The 22,305-nt window shown below is 40.0% G+C and overlaps 1 protein-coding gene across 3 annotated transcripts in view; it reads left to right on the top strand.

Annotated features, from left to right (window-relative positions):
• Nucleotides 1-22,305, top strand: part of WDR7 (WD repeat domain 7) — a 310,876-nt gene that overhangs the window by 44,665 nt on the left and 243,906 nt on the right. For all 3 annotated transcript variants that reach the window (XM_074995753.1, XM_074995754.1, XM_074995752.1), the window contains exons 13-16: nucleotides 2,890-3,085; nucleotides 6,892-7,106; nucleotides 20,019-20,788; nucleotides 22,093-22,181. In XM_074995753.1, the coding sequence (XP_074851854.1) occupies nucleotides 2,890-3,085; nucleotides 6,892-7,106; nucleotides 20,019-20,788; nucleotides 22,093-22,181 (1,270 nt within the window). The remainder of the gene's footprint in view (nucleotides 1-2,889; nucleotides 3,086-6,891; nucleotides 7,107-20,018; nucleotides 20,789-22,092; nucleotides 22,182-22,305) is intronic.

Genomic DNA, 22,305 nt, shown 5'->3' with positions numbered 1-22,305 from the left:
AGAGTCCCAGTCATGTTCTGGGCAGCCCTACAGGGGCAGAGCTGAAGTCGGCTTTCCTTAGCAGCCCTGTGGGGTGGGGCTGGGAGCAGCTGCCTGGGGCTGGAACCGGCTTCTCCCAGCAGACACACAGTGATAGAGCCATGTCCCCAACAGCCCAGTGAGGCTGGAGCCAGCATCCCCCAGTGGCCTGGACAGGAACCCCAGTAGCAGCCTAGGACAGGGTGCGCAACCAGCACCAGATGGGTGAGCAGCCCAGTGAGGTGGGCTTGGTGGCAGGAGAGCTCCTCTGGTCCAGCAAATTCTCTTGTTTGGGACCAAACAGGTCACGGTCATGCCAGGCTAGGGAGGTACAACCTGTGCAAGTATGGAGTACCCATTTTGGTGGGAGACACTTACTAGATTTAAATCTGACATAAATTATTATGGGTAGTTTACTGGAACCCTTTTTTTATGAATTGATGAATCTGATCAATTGTCACTAGAGTATTCAATTTTTAAGGATTTTGCTTTTTAAATAAGCTTTTAATGAGTAGCATATGGGGTCTAAAGAGTTGTGATCAGAACAGTTCTCTTTCTGTATGGCCCATTATTTCTGTTTATGACTATTGAGTTGTAAATTAATGAATAGTCAGAAAAAAATTTACACACACATTCTGAAGCAGTTTTTTGACTCAGGACCTGTATTTCTTGTAGCAAACAATACATGGTGATGTAAATACTTACAGATTCCATCTCATTTGTTTAATTTTTCTTGGATGTTTATGGCTCCACTCAAATCACAACAGTTTAAAAAAACAACACTTGCCCAAAATTGAATGTAATATTTGATATAGCTTGCAATGGTGCTTGAATTTAAAGGCACAAAAGAAAATGAAATTGTTCAGTAGTACCTCACTTGTAATTGGGGTTGTTAGTTGTCTAATCACACAAACCCAAATCCACCACTTCCCTGTCCCAGGGCCCCACCTTGTTCACTCTGTCCACCCTTCATTTCTTTACTTGTTCTCTTCCCCCCAGCACTTACCTTTACCAGCGAGGGGGTTGGGGTGTGGAAGGGGTGCATGCTTTGGGCTTAGGTTGAGGTGTTCAGAGTTATGGCACTGGGGGTCGGGGATGAGCCTGAGTCAGGGGGTAGGAGTGTGTGAGCAGGGCTGGGCTCTGGCTGTGTGGCACTTTCCTTCATCATCACCCAGGCTGTGGTGTAGTGGGTCCAAAAAAGGGTCGCTGCCTTCCCTGGTCTTGTGCTGCACTCAGAAATGGCTGGCATATTCATGTGGCCCCTGGGGAGAACCTGAAACTCTGTGCACTTCTCCATAGAACCACAGCCTCTGCCACTTACTGGCCCAGTTGCTTGTTCCTGGCCAATGTGAGTTGTGGAGTTAGTGCTTAGGGTAGGGGAGCACACAGAACCCCTGCATTCACCTCTGCCCCTGGGGTCACATGGACATGATAGTCACTTATGTGAATAGGACAGGATCAGGGCTGGCAGGGAGCCCACCTTAGCTCCGGGCCACCAGACTTTGAGGCCAAAAATCTCCTGGATTGATTGCAATAGACTTCTGGAATTAGACTCAATGTTCTGATGAAACTGGGAGTGCTGGCAACCCTTCTGTAGTATTTCTTTCTGTTCAAAGTATTTCTGAAGACTTGTCTCTCTGATTTATTGATCAGTTATTAAGGCACATTTTTGTAATTTCAATTATGCAAATATTAGTAGAACCACAGCCCATGGTGATAAAGAATAAGATTGGTTTAATATTTTTATTATCACAGAGAAACTTAGCAGTTCAACTAAACACTTTTTCTAATTTAAAACTTCAGGAATAATACATGCTTGTTCCTTTGTTGGTTATGTGTTGTAACCTTTTAAAAAAAATCTGAAATTGGTTGGCGGTATTGAATACCTTCTTCCTAACATAATTTCCTCTCCTACAGCAAAGTTGTAAATTAATAGATTTACTTAAAATACTGGTTTAGGCTCTGATTTTACAAATGACTCTACTTACGCAGACTGCTAAGGAAGTCAGAGATTTATATGTGCAGAACTCCCTTCAAGATAAGGGCTGTAGTGTCTTTCCATGTATTGGCTCATGTTTTATGATGTAATATAATAAAATGAAAACGAAGATACGTTTGAGAGGAAAATAATGCACATTGGCTTTGAATGTGAACTTTGTCGTTTAAAAACAAAACAATTCAGCCGCTTGATAAATTGTTTAAGGGCATGCTTATTTCTTGTTCTCATTGCATTAATTTTGCAGCTTTTTGAAAAACCTCACGGTAAGTGCTTGGATGAGATGCACTTTTTTTAAAAAAAGGTAATTAAACTTTATCTCTAAATTTTTCTTCTAATAAGGAAAAATGTTAGAACTGAATTTCTTAGTACTTAAAAAGTTATCTCGGTATAATATATCAAGGTTTGAAAAGTTCAAAGATTTAGTTCATGCTAGTTAAGTAACACTACTGGTTTAGTGTTCTGGTTTTCAGATACTTCTCTGCTGAGACTTTTTTGTACCATTAAGCAGTATACGATAGGCATGGTGTTCACTGCCCCTAATGCCAGATCACAACCTGCCTTGATAAGCAATTATGTTCAAGTGTTCAATAGGTGACTTTCTAAATTCTATTCCCAGCTCTTTAATCTATGCAATCTTCAGCAAATCACTGAAGTTATCTGGGTGAAATCTTGGGTGCATTAAAAGTCAAATAGGAATTTTGCTGTGGACAGGGATGGGCTTAAACTCCATTCTCTCTCTTATCTGTTGTGGGGGAAAAAAAAAGAGTAGTAATTACCATATTCTGTCAAAGTTTTTTGTCATTTAGATCTCTGAAGAGTGATACGGAAATGTAAAGAAATCTTAAGATGAAGACCCATCTTTATTTTTTCAGGCAAGAGTTCAACACTGCATCTGCTCAGTAGCCAGTGACCACTCAGTAGGACTACTGAGTTTGCGAGAGAAAAAATGTATTATGCTGGCATCTCGTCATCTTTTCCCTATTCAAATTATAAAGTGGAGGCCTTCAGATGATTATTTGGTGGTGGGATGTTCCGATGGATCTGTGTATGTCTGGCAAATGGATACTGGTAAGGTCAAGTGCAAGAAACTGAACAAAGTATCACTTCATCTGGGGCTAAATTCTACTTCTTTGGGATGTAGGCTAAAAAATTTGTCTAGCTTTCCATTTGTGAGACAGATTAGCAGGTTATCAAGCATGTTACCGTTGGGAAGCAGGATTCTCTACTTAGGATTCTTGGTGCTACAAGCTCTTGCATACCTTCCAGTAGCTGAAACCAGTAATTAGTGCTTGATTAGATTTAGCAAGAATAACACTGGTAATTTTTTCCCCACTTAATGATACATCTTTAGGAAAGCTAGCTAATGCACTTGGCCTGGCAACTACTGGGCACGCTGATGGAGACTTCAATAACTGTCTATTGTTTTTGTTTGTCCATAAGCTTGAACTAACTACCTAAGTAAGCACAGTCTAGTGGTTAAATCCACAGGACTTGGAATCAGGAAATCTGGGCTTTTATTCCCTGATCTGCCATTGACTTACGTGGTCCAGGGCAAGTGACTTAACCCTCTCTGCTTCAGCTTCAAAATGGGAGATATGTACCTACTCAAGGGGGTGGGGAGACAGCAGTTGATTTGTGCAGTGCCATAAGATCATACGAAGAAAGGCGCTTTATAAGCTCTTCTAAGTAAGTAAATAAGGGAGAGATAATATTCACAATTAAAGCATTGAATTCCACTGGAAGATTTAAAAGATGAGTGAGTTTTAAATAATAAAAGAGACAGCACTGTGTAAAAGTGATATTATGTAGAAAATTATACATTTTAAGCTATTGCAGGCATTGAAAGGAAATAAAACAAAATACATATGTGATGTTCATTTGTGGAAAGTCATCCTCCCATTAAACCTAGCACTGTGCTGAATTAGTAACATGCATATCATCAAGTGAACAGTTAGAATGGGTGACCTGATTCTGATTTATTACATTGTCAGGGTGGGAGGAAAACATCAGAGTAACAGATATTTTCCTAATGCGAAAGGAAGAGGTGGTTTTTGAACAGTAGGGAAAAATACTGAAATGCTCTAAAATGGGGAAAGGAAAGCACATCATGAGGTCTTATAAATATAATTGGAGTAGTAACATGACCGGGCACTGAGGGGCAATGTGTTTGTGGAGCCCAGATCAGAGGGATAGGCATATTAGTCTGTAGCTTCACAAAAAAACAAGCAGTCCTGTAGCACTTAGGTATTACCACAAATATATTCAATCATGAGCTTTTGTGGGTAAACCCCACTCCCTCAGATGACTGGAGGAGAAATATAGAACCCAGGGTTTATATAACAGGGGGCAGGGATGGGGTGGGAAGGGGCCAGGGGGAAGGGTCACTTGTCACTAAAAGGACTAGTTGGTGTCTCCCATTCCTGCAAATATCAAAGGTAACGAAATTGCCCTGTCTGCTGTGCTTCTACTTGGCTGTTCTGTTGAGAGAGCACCTGGGCAATCTGGCTGCTTTCTGCCAACAGAGTGGATCGCCCTTTTGATCCGCTTTGTTCTCTGGCCACAATCTGTCGACAGAAGTTTTGTTGGACGATATTTTCCAACAGTGACATCTGTTGACAGATTGCTGTAGTGTAGACATAGCTGTAGTGTCAGAGTTGCTGAAAGGAGGAAGTGAGTAAGTAGAATTGTGTGGCTATTATATGCATGGCTTTTCCTGACAACTTCCAGTCACATTTGTGGTTGTGCTAGCCTCCGTGGCCACTGTGGCATAGGAGAGATTGTGGCTTCTTCTTTTGCTTCAAACTTCTGGGAACTTCTCACCCACAAATTTAATCTTGGTGTAACATGGATTACCTAAGATTTTAATAAGCTTCTCAAAGATCATTAATTGAACTGATGCACATTATATTTCTGCTATTAACAGTTTCCACAGTAGGATGTGGTTTAGTATGAAAAGCACTTACACTTCTATTAATTGAGTTTGTTGCATTAGGAAAAAATAGTTGGTCGTGTTTTCACTTATGATGTTTTGGTAACAGATATTATCTAGAACTGGGCCTTTCTAAAAAATGGCCAAGTTGCAAGCAATTTTTAAGGGATCTTATAGGTCCATAACTGCCCACGTTGGAATTTAGCAAGCACACCATAACATTTCCTCCTCCATGGAGTGCTTGCTCATGTCAGTTCCACAGTAGGGGTATATGCTGTTCACATGCACTGGCACTGGAAGCTTTTCCCTTCGCAGTATCCAAAGGGGAACAGCTCTGGCAACCTCTGGAGTAGCTCCCTTCTGGCCCGGTAAAAGGGTTGCCACATGTACCCACACCATCGATTCCATCTTACCACCTGTGTCTCCTTTGCATTCTTTAGTGTAGGCTTTCTTGATCTACTTTCTGCAGCTCAGGAAGTAAGGTCTGGCATATGCTTCTGTTAGGATGCACTTCATTGTCACCTCTGCATCCAACTGAGTCCAGGTTAGTCAGTCTTCCCTCATGACATGACAGTCTGGTTCTTGAGAGGCTTCAAGACACTCTAACTACAAGTACAGGATCCACAGTGGGCCCTTAACTTGGGACTTGATAGGCTTGCTGGTCTGCCTTTTGAGCTGCTGGACTCTTGCTCTCTTTCCCACTTGTCCCAGCAGGTTTTTTCCTGGTGGTTGTCACATCAGTGATGCAGGTATCAGAAATGAAGGTCCTGACCTTGGAACTGCCTTATGTGGTGTTTTTAAGGATAAGATCCAGCTATGATTCCATTCAGCATTCCTGCCAAAAGTAGTGTTCCCTTTCCACATGAACTAGGACATATTCCTGCTTGTGTTCTGCTCCAAGCTGCACAAGATGGTGGATAAGATGTGTTCACATACTAATACAAGTCAACATCTATTAGCCTGTATGCAAAACTGCTTTCAGAAGTGTCCCAAGCTTCTGTTTGCTATAAGCTGGGAATGGTTAGCAGATGGTGCATCACTTGTTGATTACCTTTTCTGTTAATTTCTTCTGAAGCATCTGAAACTTGCCCCTAAATAAAGAACAGGATACTGGGCTAGATTGACCCAGTATGGCCATTCTTATGACCTTGGTTTTGTCTCATCTGACAGATGGCACCTCTCTCAATATGGTGCCCCCCATTGCCTGCGCAGAACACTAGCTTATTGACAACTTTTAATGGAATTTTTCATATATATATTTAACACTAATGGAAGATGTGTGGGTTTTTCTTTTTCTTTTTTCTTTCCTTTTTTTTTTTTCTGACCTCTTTCTCAGTAATGGCTTTAAAGTTTTTGCTGAAGCTTTTAAAAAAAATCAAATCTGAGAGCAAGCATGGAAAACTTAAACAGCAAATAAAGTCCTGACAAAGTTGTAAGTAACTGGAAACAGGTTAATAATGGAAAGTGTTTTGGCAATTGTAAATGTTACCAATGATTCTGCCCACTATATAAATTAAGTGTAGTGATTTTGATTTTTTTTGTGTCCTATAATTGCCAGGAAATGCAGGAAAATTCCACAACTTTAAGAATACTAGTCACAAAAACAGGTTGCTATTGTAGTGATACCACTGTCAAGTATGTTCACTAATGGCCTTAAGGTTTCCTTTACTCTGTCATCTTTTCATAGCCATTTGTTTTCTCATCTTGCACTTCAATGGCAAGCTCTTTAGGTCAGAGATCACATTTTCATGTGCTACCTAACACAGCACGATTCTACCACTTGACTAGGAATCTTGGGGATGTTAGTAATAACTGGTATTCTTGGGCATTGCAGAAAATATTGCCATATGGATGACTGATTTGCATGTGTTTTTTGACATTCTTAAACCTTTTTGAATTACCTTAACTAAAATAATGGATTTCATTATTCACCTTCTGTTTCAAGGTGCACTGGATCGTTGTGTCATGGGGATAACAGCTGTTGAGATCTTGAATGCTTGTGATGAAGCAGTTCCGGCCGCAGTGGATTCCCTTAGTCACCCCGCTGTCAATCTAAAACAAGCTATGACTAGACGTAGTCTTGCAGCTCTAAAAAATATGGCCCATCAGAAACTACAGACTCTTGCTACTAACCTTTTGGCTTCGGAAGCATCTGACAAAGTAAGGATTTGTTTGTATGTAATGCAAAAGTAGAAATATGTTTGTTTTGTTTGCCATAACTGAACCTTTGTAGATCTTCTTTATTTTAATCTGAAATGGCCTGATCCAACACTCTTGAAAGTTAAGACTCTCTCTGAATTCAGTTGGCTGAAAAGGCAAATTTCCTTTGAGGCTATTAAAATGAATTGAAGTTGGTTAGAACTTTCTGTAACTTGTAACATAAAAGGTATTTATCCAGAGTTAAATGTAACCCCAAATAAAGACAACAATATCAGTTTTTAAATTTGAAACAAATTGATTAAAAAGACATTTGTTTATAGAAATCCAAACTCAAAATCTTTTTTTTATACTTGATTAGCCGAAATAGATGAGTCTCTCTTAGAGTACAGAGATTAATTGTAATATTCATTGATCTACCGTCCTTTTATCTGCAACTGCTTAAGTTACAGTTAAAATATTATTTCTCTAAAATAAGGTGGGTTATGTCCAGTACTAATTAAAAGTGTGCTATGAGCTGTACTTTTGTTAGACCTGTTCTGTATTAAACTACAAAACATATGCTTAGATTTCTTGTTATATAGTTTAGAAACTGGTTTATTTTTCAGACTGTGTTTCAGAGGTTTGAAATGTTCATTGTAAAACATATCACTTGGCATTTTAATTATACTTTGTAGTTTGTCTTTATAATTAACTGAATAACCTGCATTTTCATTTGAATTTTGAAACCAAGTTACAGGATTTTTATATGCTTTTTTTGCCCCCGTTCCTGCCACATTGGTGTTTTGAGATTTATGGAATAAGGTAACCAGTGTAAGTAATATTTGCCACATAATTTGAAACTAGGTATAATTTTTTTGTCCTTTTTATTAAATACTTTTGCAGTGCACAATAGCTGTCAACACTATAATTGATTTGTACATCTGTGTGTCTGTCTGTCTTAAGATGCATAAACAACTGAGTACACCACATACCAACTTGATAAACTAACCAAAAAAAATTCTGTCTGTAATAATATTTATGTAAATTCAGACTTCTTTGCCTGTTCCATCTGAAAAAGCGTTCAGGGATGAAATATTTATGACTAACATGTAGACAAATAAATTTTGTTCCATTTATGCAACTCTTCTTAATAAGTGGTCATGGTCTATTATGATTTTTTTTTACAGTCTTTAATAGCACATTTTATTGTGGAATTAGTGATAAAAGCCCCTGATATGAGACTAGTGTTTGTGTTGCTTATGAACATATTCATTCCTGTAGCAATGATAATTGTTGCGTAGTCTACAAGACAAACAATTATACAAAGGGTTGGGCGGGGGGAAGGAGCCTAAGAAGCCAAAGGCTGCTGAGGGATAATCACTTTATGAAAAATGTATGCTGACGGAATCCTTGGGGATTTCTCTTGCCACTCTCCACTCATTAGGGATTTCGTTCACCACACTTCTGTGTACAGACTGTAGGTCTCTGCAGAGAAAGAGACACCCACTTAATGACTTCAGCTTCCTGACTATAGCAAGAGAAGTTCACAAAAAATAACTGAAAGATTAAAATGGAATGTTGCATAATTTTTTTTTTTTATGTTGGGAAATGTGCTCAGACTGTGGCAAATGAAGTATTTTTTTTTAACTTTCAATGTTTTAGTTAGGATGCCTAAAAATCCAGAATATTTAATGTCTTGGGTATGGTTATTTACCACTGTGATGCATGCGATGGTGATGAATCTTTGAAAATTCAGAGCACCAAGTCCAGTATGCTAACATTAATACATTTTGAATTTTTTAAACATCAGAATACAGTGTTTGAATGATGGTAGTTGTTTTAAGCTTGTGGTGCTCACATAGACTGGACTTTGAAAAATCGGTCATATTTTCTTTGCATAGTACAGGACAACATGCTCCTCAGGCATGATGTGACTTTCAACACAGATTTTATTGAACCTCTGTGTATGGGGGGGGAGGGAGTGGAGGGAGAAACCTTTAGCAGTGTAGAGTTTTTTTAATTTCAAAACTGTTCTAAGTCCCTTTGAAAGTGTGAGTACACATACAATATTGATACTTTTATGAGAAACTTAATATTAAATTTATGAAGCTCTGCAAGTGTGAAACTTCCTCTCTGATTTAATGAATAAGAGTAACAATTGGTTTCAACAAAAATTGTAGTGGAACGTAAACTGAGATGGTATATGCAAATAGTAGCATTACATACATAAAATCATTAGGTCCCAAGATTTCATTTGATGTTGGATTACTAGAATGTCATTCTGTTTTTTTTAAAAAGGACATTCTGTATTTAAAGATTTAATTGGAAAGCATGTGAATGCCCGTTTGTTTGTGGTAGAACACGATTCTATTTGGGCAAATTTGCAAAACCCTGCATGTTTGGATGGAGGTACGTGTTTATGTAGACACACAGAAGAACACAAACATATACAGTGGAATGCACAGAGATGTTTTGGTTTTGGGGTTGGTGTTTTCTAGTATCCCTCTATATCTTTACACCACTGTCTTCAAGCAGGCTGATCATATATGAACCAGTTAGTTTACCTCACTTATTTTTTCCTTTTGTATCATGCAGCATCCCTCTTTTGGGTAGATCTACACTAGGGAAGAAAGTCTTTCAGATATGCAATTATATTTATGCCATTAGCACAGCTAGAATCTAAGTATCAGAATCAACTTTCTTTGCTAGTGTAGTTGAGGCTCTGAAGTCTCACATCGACATCCCTTACTCCATGTGATACTATGGAGCACGGGGGTTGACAGCTGTGCCCAGAGAGGTTGATTTTTGCCACATCTTAGCACAAGCGGCAAAATTGAACTCCAGAAGATCAACCACAGCAAGCCAATAGTTGTATAAGTATAGTTTTAGCTCTTACTGAGTAACATTGGCTTTTAATGTGAGTGATCCCTCTCTCTAGTGGTGTTTAACCTGGTTCAGCCTATGAGCTGAACCAGTTATTTCACAAAACTCTAATCAATCATTTTAACTATTTAGTAGGATTATGCAAAGCCAGCTGAACTCTTACTTTGCTCTCTCAGGGCCTCCCATAGCCTTGCAGGATAAAAAACAGTGAGGAGGCTAGACTCATCCTCGCCATCCTCCCATGTGATTCCGTGCAGCAAGCTGTGTATGTGGGCAGTAATGAGCAGGTGCAGTGGAGATGGGAGAGTGACTGGAATGATGCTTACACACATCAGAGAGATTCCTAGTGCTGCAGGTGGAATTGGTGATAGACATTTGGATGTGGAGGCCCATTTTATTTTAATTCAAAAATTTCAGGGCAGAACCCAGGGAATATATTTTTCAAACACAAACAAATGTGCATTTTCTTCTTAACTTAGTTACCCTGGCGGGATGCTAATTAGAGTCTTGAGGGTAATGAGTCACTGCCTCCCTACTTCAAACATGCACATGCATTCAGAGGCCACCAAAGTAACAATGGGATGGCTGGGGTGGGATAGAATGCCAGTTAGTTGAGAATTCTGGTTGTTTGAATAATGGATAAAACATAGTTTACTGTATTTTGCTTTTTCTTATTTCCATATTCTGGACTTCTGGAAGAAAAATTAGTTTTAGGTCTCTCCAGTGGGGTACATGAAGCCCATAGAACTCAATTTCTTCTTGATTTCATCTTGATGGGCTGGATCTGGCCACCCATACTTGCCAGCAGTACCTGGCGGGGAAACCCTCCAGCTGGATGGAATCAAAAGAAAGAAATCATGCTTCAGAACGTGGCTCCCCTGTCAGAGGTATGTTAGGTCTGAGGCAGAGAGACTTCAGAGGATATGTACATAATCCCCAAAGAGGAACTGCAGGAGTAAAGTCTGAAGGAGACAGCTTGGGCTGGACTTCATTGTTTTATGTACGTTTATTAATGATGTCAGACAAAGGAAGGGAATAAACTTTTGTCCCTAGAAACGGCTTTTGAATTCATCACAGAATGGATTGGAAACTCACTTGCTCAAGTTATTGTCTATATTAAAGAAAAATTAAAATTTTAACACAAGCTAAATTCTGATGGTGGCAAACTGGAAAATTTTTGAAATTACATATTAGGGGAAAGACCATGCTTTTGGATTTGTTTAATGTTGTCAAGTATCGGAGGGGTAGCTGTGTTATTCTGGATCTATAACAGCAATGAAGGGTCCTGTGGCACCTTATAGACAAACAGAAAAGTTTTGAGCATGAGCTTTCATGAGCACAGACTCACTTCATCAGATGCTGGTCTTGGAAATCTGCAGGGCCAGGTATAAATAAGCCAGAGCAAGGATGGGGATAACAAGGTTAGCTCAGTCAGCAAGGGTGAGGCTTACTACCAGCAGTTGATCTGGAGGTGTGAACACCAAGGGAGGGGAAGCTGCTTTTGTATTTAGCCAGCCATTCACAGTCTTTGTTTAAGCCTGAGCTGAGGGTGTCGAATTTGCAGATGAATTGTAGCTCAGAAATTTCTCTTTGGAGTCTGGTCCTGAAATTTCTTTGCTGTAGGATAGCTACTTTTAAGTCTGCTACTGTGTGGCCCGGGAGATTGAAGTGCTCTCCTACGGGTTTTTGTATATTGCCATTTCTGATATCTGATTTGTGTGTGTTTATTCTTTTACGTAGAGACTGTCCAGTTTATCCGATGTATATAGCAGAGGGGCATTGCTGGCACAAGATGGCATAAATTATATTGGTAGATGTGCAGCTAAATGAACCCACGATAATGTTGTTGTTGCTTATTATCAGCATTAATTAAGCACATGTAAGAACTACTACTAATTAAATTCTCATACCTAAAATAACTGTCAAATTGGAGTACAAGATAATTAAATAAGCCTCTTTTAAGTTTTAAAGTAAATCCTCTGCAATTATTTGATTCTGAAAGTAATGTTTACTAGTGCTTTAGTAGTGACAATAATAGGACAGCAGAGGGCATCAGAGATCCATATGCATTTCAGAGCCATGTCTTTTAGAACATGGAATGTGTTTAAAAAAACATTTCATTAATGTTTGTACAGTATATCCTTCAGCAAATCATGTTGTATTTGAGAATGCTTAAGTTATGCATGTGATTATTCCCATTGAACGCAAAAGTTTCTGTTCACTTTTTTTGTAGGATTGGATTATATATTAAATATTATAACTGCACAAGTATAATTTCAAAACTGTTCTGGATGAGCCAATTTTTAATTAACACATTTCCTAAATCTAACTAAGATGATGATAATCACTGCATCTAGCATTCAACCATAACATTCCAATGTATGCAGAGATTTATTAAACGTTAACATATTTGTGTTGCTGTCTCCAACTTTCATTATGTTGTCCTGCCCTTAGCCATAAACAAAATGTATTGAATTAATAAATACAGTTCCATTCTATGTATTCTGATGAATTAATGGACTTAATAGTACATAAGACATGATGAGAGTAATTAATTCATTGTAAGTCAGATCACCCTTTCTATTATGCCATTCATAAAAATAACATGTTTAAAATGGCTTTTTTCTCTCAGCTTTTCTCATCAATATTAAGTAGTTTCCCTGCACACTCTCATTTCCTGGGATCTGTCCTTCATGGCTCAGTATTTAATAAATGGAACTACTTGATTCTCTGTTCCTGTAACTCAGAACTTAGCTGTTAGTTAATTTTTGTGCTGATTGTGTCTTAGGCCATTTGGGTGTGTGTTTGACACTCAGAGCCAGTCAGTGCTGCAGCTGATGTTTGGTTTTGTGTGTGTGTATGTGTGTGTAAGTAATTGTCATATCTAAAGTGAAGAAACTCTTGGAAGGGAAGTTATTTTTAAAGGTTAAAAAAGAAATGAGGATTTAAACTGGGATGTTTAACTATGAGAAACTGGAAAAAATATATATTTAGGAGAGCAGCAGATGGTACTGAACAATAACTCACTGAGTTTTTGATTTGGTGATGGGCCCCCATGCACATTATAACTTGCTGCAAGTAAGTGCTTCATATTTAAAATCTGTCCTTTTTAAGGAAGTGTTTTCAACTGGACCTCTGTCTTCAAGATGCAAACATCCACTAAACAGTGACCTTTTTATAAGAACATTCTCATGAGTGCTAGGGAAGACATTGGTTAGGGCTAAGATTTCTGTCATGGATGTTTTTAGTAAAAACCATTGACAGGTTACTGACAATAAAGAAAAAAATCATGGAATGCCATGACCTGTCCATGAATTTTACTAAAAATATCCCAAACAAAAATGAAAGTTCAGCTGTGGGGTTCCAGGCAGTCCAGGAGGTCTAGGGTACCTCCATCACCTATGGTGTCTGGAAGCTTGGGTGTACCTGTTTGCCCAAAGCAGCAGAGAACTTTGGGTTATCACACTGCTCATGGCAGCTTGGAACTCAGACGTCTCCCATAGCAGTCAGGAGCTCCAATGGGCCCCCGACACCTGCATAGGCCAGGAGCTGTGGCCCCACTGCCTATGCCAGTTCACAGATCTGGGGTGCCCCCCCCCTTCCCCCACTCAGTGGCTGGGTTCTCTGGACGCTCCCAGCATTTGCAGCAGCAGGATTTCTCAGCTCCCAGCTATCAGGGCTGAATTGACAGAGGTCACCAGAAGTCATGAATTTCTGTGACTACTGTGGCCTCTGTGGAAAAAATATGTAGCCTTAGTCATGATACAGACAGTAGATCCTGAGAGTTATGAACAAGTTGTGAATGTAGGTTGTTTGTAACTCTGAAATGTTTGTATTTCTCAACAAAATGTTGTGATTGTACTTTCAAAAGCTTAGAACAGACACTTGACTTAATACAAATTTGAATATTTATTCAGGAGAAAAAGGCTGCTTTTAACCATCTTCATTTAAGTGGAACAGAAGAACGACCATACTGGGTCAGACCAAAGGTCCATCTAACCTAGTATCCTGTCTTCTGACAGAGGCCAATGCCTGATGCCCCAGAGGGAGTGAACAGAACAGGGTCCAGGCATCCATTTCCAACATCTGACGAACAGAAGATAGGGACACCATTCCTACCTATTGTGGCTAGTAGTCATTGATGGTCCTAACCTCCATGAATTTATCTAGTCTTTTTTGAATGCTTTTAAAGTCTTGGTCTTCACAACCTCCTCTGGCAAGGAGTTTCACAGGCCTACTATAGATAATTTACAGTTTTACTAGGTTGTATCTAATTCATGAAATATGCACACTAGCAGCTAGCCTTCTACCATATCCACACATGTAATATGGGAGTTACAGCATTTTTTGGTATTAAACAATAAAGATAATGTATATAGTTACTGAAAACACCTTAAGCATAGCATGTTGTATTCCAAAATTGCAGATTATGTCTGCTTAGCATTAGTAAACAAGAAAAAGATTGAAATACAAAATAAACCAAATGTCTTCGAATACAAACCAATGCCTCTTATTATAACCAGCTTATACTCACACTGCACACAAGATTTATTCACTGATGTGATAGATGATTCAGCATAGCACAAAACATTATAAATTAAAATGACAAGATGTGGAACCTCCATTCTGTAGCTTTCTGGTGAGAAATCCAGGGCAATCCGAAGGATGAGAACAACCACAGAAAGTTTCCTTACTTTCCAGATTTTTAAAAACTTTGATATCTTCCTGTTTCAAATGAGGTGCGTTGGTTGACTGATCAGTTCATAACTGGTGTTTTGTATTTGCACCGCTATCAGGAAATAGGAGAGAGTTCCTGTAAAGTATTAGGGGAAAAGTTTTAAGACCAGAACTTCCATGATGGCTTTCTTTGAACTGCTTGTAGTGCTCAGGTACAACTAGACAGGGAAAGGGCTATGTCTATATGGAGGAGAGCAAGATGGAAAGAAGAGGGGTTACATATGTTAGGAATTGGTATGGAACTTTGTTAGGGAGGGTTAGCCTATCCTGAAGAGAGGGAGAGGCAGCATTTTATTTAGACGGCTGGCATAAAAAAGCTTTTTTCGGAATATTTAAAGTAGGACATGACAGAGCTACCAGATACAGACTAAGCTGTGAGTCTATACTTCAGAGGTCAAAGTAGTTCTGAATGTGTCTAAAACTCGTTGCCCACCGAAGCAAGCTCTCAGTATACCAACAGAGCACTTCAGCAAACTCCATTGCAATGATGAATACAAACAGTGCATTACCTGTGTTAGCCCTAGAAGTCCGCAAGCAACTGTCCCACAATCCCCAGCACTGATCTCTCTGTTCATAATTGTGAATTCCGCAGTCCTGAGCACTGTGAACTGCACAACTGTTTTGCTGACCATGTTGGGTGTACACAACAGATGTGCACTGATGTGGAGTAGACAGGAGGTTCAGTCTTGGGCCAGTGCGGAGATGAAGTTGTGCAAACAGAACTGTGTACCAGCCAGAGAAAATTGGACATCTATAAGTAGATTGCATGGAGGCTGCAGTAGAAGGGTTATGTTCAGGGATCAGTAGCAATAGTGCCACCACAAAGCAAAGGAAGGTCAGGAAGACCAACAGTCAATCTTGTGCCAAGATGCAGATGTACCATTTTTTACAAAGAGCTGGATGCCATACTTTGTGGGCACTCTACCAGCACCCTACACACCACTATGGGTATCTCCAAGGAGCCAAAGTGACAGGCCCCTGATGCAAACAGTGAGTATCATGTGGCGAAGGATGGTGGACATGTGACCAGGAGCTCCAGGGCATCAGCTCTGTAACAAAGAACAGATTATCAGGATACAGCTATTAACTTAAGCGCTCATATAAGAGGAAGTATTGGCCCAACAATATTTGGGTGTATTTGCCTTTCGTTCTCCTGTAGACATAAGAGGGGGGAGGGCCAAGCAGAGTAGTTTTATGTACACTCAAATCCCATGAATCTTTCCAAAAGATTTCTGCACAACGTTCATGGAGGTATTGTGCAGTTCTCTCCCAGATATGGGTTTCTGTGTCTCACCTCTCTTCCCCCGTGGTTGGATACTTTCTTGTGCAAGTCAGTGATAATGTCAGCAGGCACCATTGCAGTAAACAGATTAGCAGCATATTGGCTGGGGTGAATTTGGCACCTCAGCAGCAGCTGTGCTCTCTCTGCCTTTGTTACCATCTGGAGTGAAATCCTCTAAAACTTAGTGTCTATGAAAACGGTGCCAGTATGCAATGTCTTTACTCATGGTTAAATGAGTAATTACTTCCTAATTTTTGCACCTCTGATGGGCTGTACTCAGCATAGCTGGTGCTATGAGTGCTAATTTGAGGGTTTAAAGTATTTGCTTTTACCTTGTGCAGAATTTTTGAGGTGTTTTTATTTAGTAAAACTCTATCATTTCAAAAATAATCATCTTTATTCATGCCCAGCATATGCTCAAAATGGCAAGTGGTATTACAAGCACCCGCTTGTGACTGTACACTCAAATCCAAGGCATAGCATTAGTGACAATGTAGTAGTCATAAATGCATGGAAGCTCCCCAAAATTAGGTGCATTGTCAGAGTTACATTCCATAGATGTGCAGCATGCACAGCAAAGTTTCTAAGAGGGCCTTAAACTGCAACCCTTAGATGAGCACAGTGCATTGTGGTGGCTTGCTGTTAGAAATCTTTCAAAATCTCCCTGGACCATATAGTTCCACATTAAGATACTTTCCTCTCACCCACACTTTACTTCATAAATATCATGTAGGATGCAGCAAGTAGCTATAACCATATTTTTTTCCACTGAGCTCCAGTTCCTCTTCAATATACCAAAAGTATACTGTGCTCATTCATCATCTACTGAGCCAATAGCTAAGTCTCTCTTGTGTGCTGTTAAGCTGGCCATTGTATATTGTCATCGCCCAGGATAGTACAGTATAGACAGAGTCCTCCAGGATCACTATTGGTATTTTAGTGTCCACCAATAATAATCTGGCAGGTGGCAAAGAAAGCCCTGCTTGTAGCTTTCTCTGAACAGTCCAGTGCTCTTAAAAATGTGAGCATCATGCACCATTCTTAACCAGCTAACACTGATAAGTGTTCCTGGTGAACCCCCTGTGCTTGTTTAACCATAGAAAAATAGCCCTTTCTGTTGATGTACTCTGTGGCGAGATGGTCTGGTGCCAAAATAGGGGTATGTATGCTATGAGTCAGTCCCTCACGGTTTGCTGACACCATTGCTATAAAGCTGTCCATTGTGTCCTGCACTTTGATGGAAGTTACAGTCCTGCACAAGAGGAGATGGCTAATAGCTTTGCCTGTTTTTGTGACGATAATGGATTTTCTGAATGCAAAATGATCGCCCACTGATGGGTAGTAATCTGGCATTGCGGTTTTCCTCCATGTGATTTCCACTTCTTTCCCCACTATCGGTGCATCTCATTCTGGTTAAGAACTGGGGTAAACTCAACACACTGATCCAGGAAGGTGCCTTTGTGCATCTGAAAGTTCTACAGCCACTGCTCATAATCCCAAAATTGGATTGCAGTGTAATCCCACCAGCCATTGGTCATGTCTCAGGTCCAGAACAGGAGTTCTACTATTTGGATTGCTGTGAGTTCCATCAGTGATTATTAATTGAGTCTCGTTATGTGCCCCAGTAATCTAAGCTCAGGAAATCTTCATGTTCCCCATGGGTCTTCTTGCAGCTCTGCAAAAACCAAAGAATTATGCACCCTGTTTTTGCAATACTCATTACAATGATGCAGGCTCCTTCTTTCTGCCAAAGATGGCAGATAAGTGACTAGTGCTTTTTGGATTTATGGGATTACCAGAAATATGGTATAAGAAATGGCATTACGGGTCTGAGAAAATAACATGTGCTTGACCTGTCTGTCGCAGTGAGCCCTGCATGACTCATTTCTTCCCCACCATGCATTGCCAGAACATTACAGAAATAGGGTGACCATCCATCCTGTTTTTCCTGGGACATTCCCTTATTTAAACTGTCCCACAGGCGTCCTGCCTTTTTTTAAGAAAATGTGCAAATTGTCTCGTATTTTGTGTGGCTCTGTTCCCTGGCACCCAGTGTCTCAGGGCGATATCCTCTGCTGCTGGGGAGCACCACTGCAGGGCAGCTGCTCAGTTCTCTGTCATCCTGTGCCTTGGGGCAGCACCCCCCCACTGTCAGAGAGCTCCTCTGCTCTCCTCTGTTGCCTGGTGCCATGTGTCTTGGGGCAGCAGCTTCTGCTGCAGGGTAGCTCCTTCCTGGGGCAGTTGCCTCATTGCCTGGTGCCCCACACCTAGGGGAGGCAGCTCCTGCTGTCAGAAAGCCCCCCACCCCATGGGATGGCTGCCTCATTCCCTGGCACCACATGCCTTGGTGAGGCAGCTCCTGCTGAGGGGAAGCTCCTCTGTGGGGCGGCTGCCTCGTTCCCTGGCTCCCCCTTGCTGGGAGACTGTGAAGCCCTATTCTCAGCACCACCACCACCCCACTGCCAAGAGGTTGCCAAGCTCCCATCCTCCACTTCCCCTCTTCAGAAGGCTGTGGAGCCCCCATCCCCAGTGCCTCACCATGGGGCAGCAGCCTCCATCGCCAAGTCGCCCTGACATGGGAGAACATCTCCAGAGATGAGCATCCTGTATTTACCATAGGGCAATGTGGTCTTCCTACACATAAATCAAGGTGCTGAATGGTGGATATGTACCTGTGGTTTATGGCACTGTGCATTGAAACAAGAACCTCTGGTGATACACTTTGAAATTGCCACGGCTTGCCGCCGTGCAGCTCATCCAGACGGAGCTCCTTTTCGAAAGGACCCTGGCAACTTCGAAATCCCCTTATTCCTAACAGCAGATAGGAATAAAGGGATTTCAAAGTTGCCGGGGTCCTTCCGAAAAGGAGCCCCGTCTGGACGATCCACGCATTTCGAAGTTCCTTGGCTGCCAGCATGCCAATGAGGCACTGAATATATATTTCAGCACTTGATTAGTAAACTTCAAAATGTCCATTTGCGTGGTCATTTCAAAGTTTTGGGCTAGTGTAGATGTAGCCCATAAGAAATAAGATGGTGTGAATTCTGTCCCCGAAGCCAGTGGAAAGGAACACACAATATTTCAAATAAAATGTAAACTGGAAATTAGAAAGGTCAAGGAATTTTGTGGTGTAAATAAATGAAGAGTTCAAAACAAATTTTCAAAAGGAAAAAGAAAAAATTAGCTGGCTGTAGCAAAGAACAAAAACAAAAATAAAGCCTAATTTGAATGATCTGAACTACTCAGTGCACTACTTCTATAGTTTTTCCTCATTTGGGGTTTCAGGAATCCGTATATTGATCTCTTATCAATCCTTTTATTTTGCCCCCTCAGACCTTAAATATTGCAGTCCATTAATTTAATTGATCAGCAAGAACAATAGCTTAGCATGGTTACAGATAGAAAAGAGAATTCTAATGATACTTAGAAATGAGTGTTGGGTATTTATTCTCTTTTTTACAAATCTGCTGGGTTTTTTTCCGTCAGTATTTTTAGTGATAAGGGAAGGATGGAACAGTGGAGAAAAATGCAAATGTTAGGAATAGGTATTTCACTGTTTCAGCTTCTAATCACATAAATTGCCATAGTATAATAGATAATCTCCTTGTTTTTGTAAATTTGTATTGTCTGAAATAAAAGGATCAAAGGGTTTTTGTTTTGTTTTCTATTTTTGGCATAGCTGGTATCTTTTGGGTTTTATGATCTTAAGAACCAATGAGAAGTGGCTGGTGAACTAATGATTGGTAATTCTTTGAATTTCTGTAGCTAAAATTTTCATGTTCTAGGATTCCACCCAGTTATATTTCAAAGCTGTTGTTTTGTCTCCTGCATATGGTGTTGTAAATGGAATCACATAGCATTTTTCCCTAGGTATTTGCATTATATGTTTTAAATCTCATGGGTTCTCAGGCTTTTCCTATCCATGATGCTTATGTTTTTAAATTGACTTATTACGGATAGATGGAAAAGAGTATAAAAGTGAAGATGCTATTTTCATTTTAATCAGTACTTTTTTCTTTATTTAATTACAGGGGAATTTGCCTAAATATTCACACAATTCTCTGATGGTTCAAGCCATAAAGACTAACCTAACAGATCCAGATATACATGTGCTCTTCTTTGATGTAGAAGCTCTGATTATTCAGTTACTGACTGAAGAAGCCTCTAGGCCTAATACTGCACTCATTTCTCCAGAGAATTTACAGAAAGCATCTAGCAGTTCTGATAAGGGGGGGTCTTTTCTGGCTGGCAAACGAGCAGCAGTGCTCTTCCAGCAAGTCAAGGAGACGATCAAAGAGAACATAAAAGAACATCTTCTTGATGATGAAGATGAAGATGAAGAATCAATGAGACAAAGAAGGGAAGAGAGTGACCCAGAATATCGCTCCAGTAAATCTAAACCATTAACCTTGTTAGAGTATAATCTAACAATGGACACAGCAAAGCTTTTTATGTCCTGTCTTCATGCCTGGGGTTTGAATGAAGTTCTAGATGATGTTTGTCTTAATCGTCTTGGGATGCTTAAACCACACTGTTCTGTGTCCTTTGGTCTGCTATCTAGAGGAGGTCACATGTCTCTGATGCTTCCAGGATATAACCAGTCCATAGGCAAACCATCTTATGGTAGTATGGAATTAGGAAGGAAAATGTCCATTACAGAGGGACTGGGAAGGGGGACATATGGAGTATCACGAGCAGTCACAACTCAGCATCTCCTATCTATTATCTCTTTGGCAAATACTTTGATGAGTATGACTAATGCAACTTTTATTGGCGACCATATGAAGAAGGGTCCAATCAGGTATGAAAAGGATTTAGTTTATTTACTTACTTTGTAATAATCTGTTTGCCTTTTGATTTTTTTTTTAAATTGTAAAACACTATTTTTATTCAGTTCCGTTACTCTTTATAGCTTTGCACTATTTAAAACCTGCTACAGACATACTAGAGTAGGGATGTGTAAAGTGGGGGGGTGGACCCCATCAGGGGGACATGAAGTTTCATAATGGGTGTGCAGCATAATTAGCTGCTGTGTTTCAGGCTCATGCGTCTCATTAAAAATCTTGGAATATGTTACTGTTTTCATGTACGTGTATTAACATTTATATAGGCTGTGTCTACACTAGCCCAAAACTTTGAAATGGCCATGCAAATGGCCATTTTGAAGTTTACTAATGAAGCGCTGAAATACATATTCAGCACCTCATTAGAATGCTGGCAGCCATGGCACTTCGAAAATGATGCGGCTCGCCCAGACGGGGCTCCTTTTCGAAAGGACCCCACCAACTTCAAAATCCACTTACTCCTATGAGCAGATAGGAATAAGGGGATTTCGAAGTTGGTGGGGTCCTTTTGAAAAGGAGCCCCGTCTGGACGAGCTGCACGGTGGCGAGCTGCGTCAATTTCAAAGTGCTGTGGCTGCCAGCATTCTAATTAGGCTCTGAATATGTATTTCAGCGCTTCACTGGTAAACTTCGAAATGGCCATTTGCATTGCCATTTTGAAGCTTTGGGCCAGTGTAGACACAGCCATAGTGATTAATAAAGTTTTTACGTTCTACGTGCATATTTTCTTACACATGCTGAAAGGGCTTTTTTTTTTTTTCTTATGACCATAACTGAAATTTCCATCAATTTGGCTTACATTAGACAGGGTAGGGGGCCCTGCTCATTGCGGGGGGCAAAAAGTGGGGCTCACTGTAAAAAGCTGGCTCACCCCTGTACTAGAAGAACGTGATATGAGTATCCTTTGTTATATATTATCATTTATTTTAAACCAATATGACTTAATTGGTGCTGCAGAACAAAAAAATGTTTACAAGAGAGTGAGAATTAGGCTGACATTTGTATTCATTGTTTTCTCAGTAACTTTTAAATAGTTTATCAAACTCTAAATAGATGAAAATTATGCTGATTTTTTTCAGTTATACTCGAAGAAAAATTAACAGTATCTATGAATTGCTAAAGAACTACAATTTTAATATCCAGTGAAGTGTTTTAATGGGACACTTACGAACCCTTTTATTGGGGCACTTTAGTCAGAATAAATATATTTTGGCAAGTAAGCTTTGATTTTTTTGTTTGTTTTGGTTTTTTTTCTTTTTAGGCCTCCTAAGCCAGGCACCCCAGAGCTGTCTAAAATGAAGGCTCCCCCTCCAGCTTCCAGTCACACAGCTCAAGGGCAAATTAAACAAGGTAAAATTAAAGCTTGTGAGATAACTGACATGACTAGCCTGAAATGGTCTACCCTGCACTGTAATGTGGATAACATGGTATTGGATTCTAGCTGTAAGAAAGAAAATGCTGTGACATTCCATGT

The sequence above is a fragment of the Carettochelys insculpta genome, chromosome 5 (assembly GCF_033958435.1).
Source record: "Carettochelys insculpta isolate YL-2023 chromosome 5, ASM3395843v1, whole genome shotgun sequence".
In the NCBI taxonomy this organism is placed as follows: Eukaryota; Metazoa; Chordata; order Testudines; family Carettochelyidae; genus Carettochelys; species Carettochelys insculpta.
Note: the sequence above shows the minus strand (reverse complement) of the source record. Positions and strands in the feature narration are given on the sequence as shown.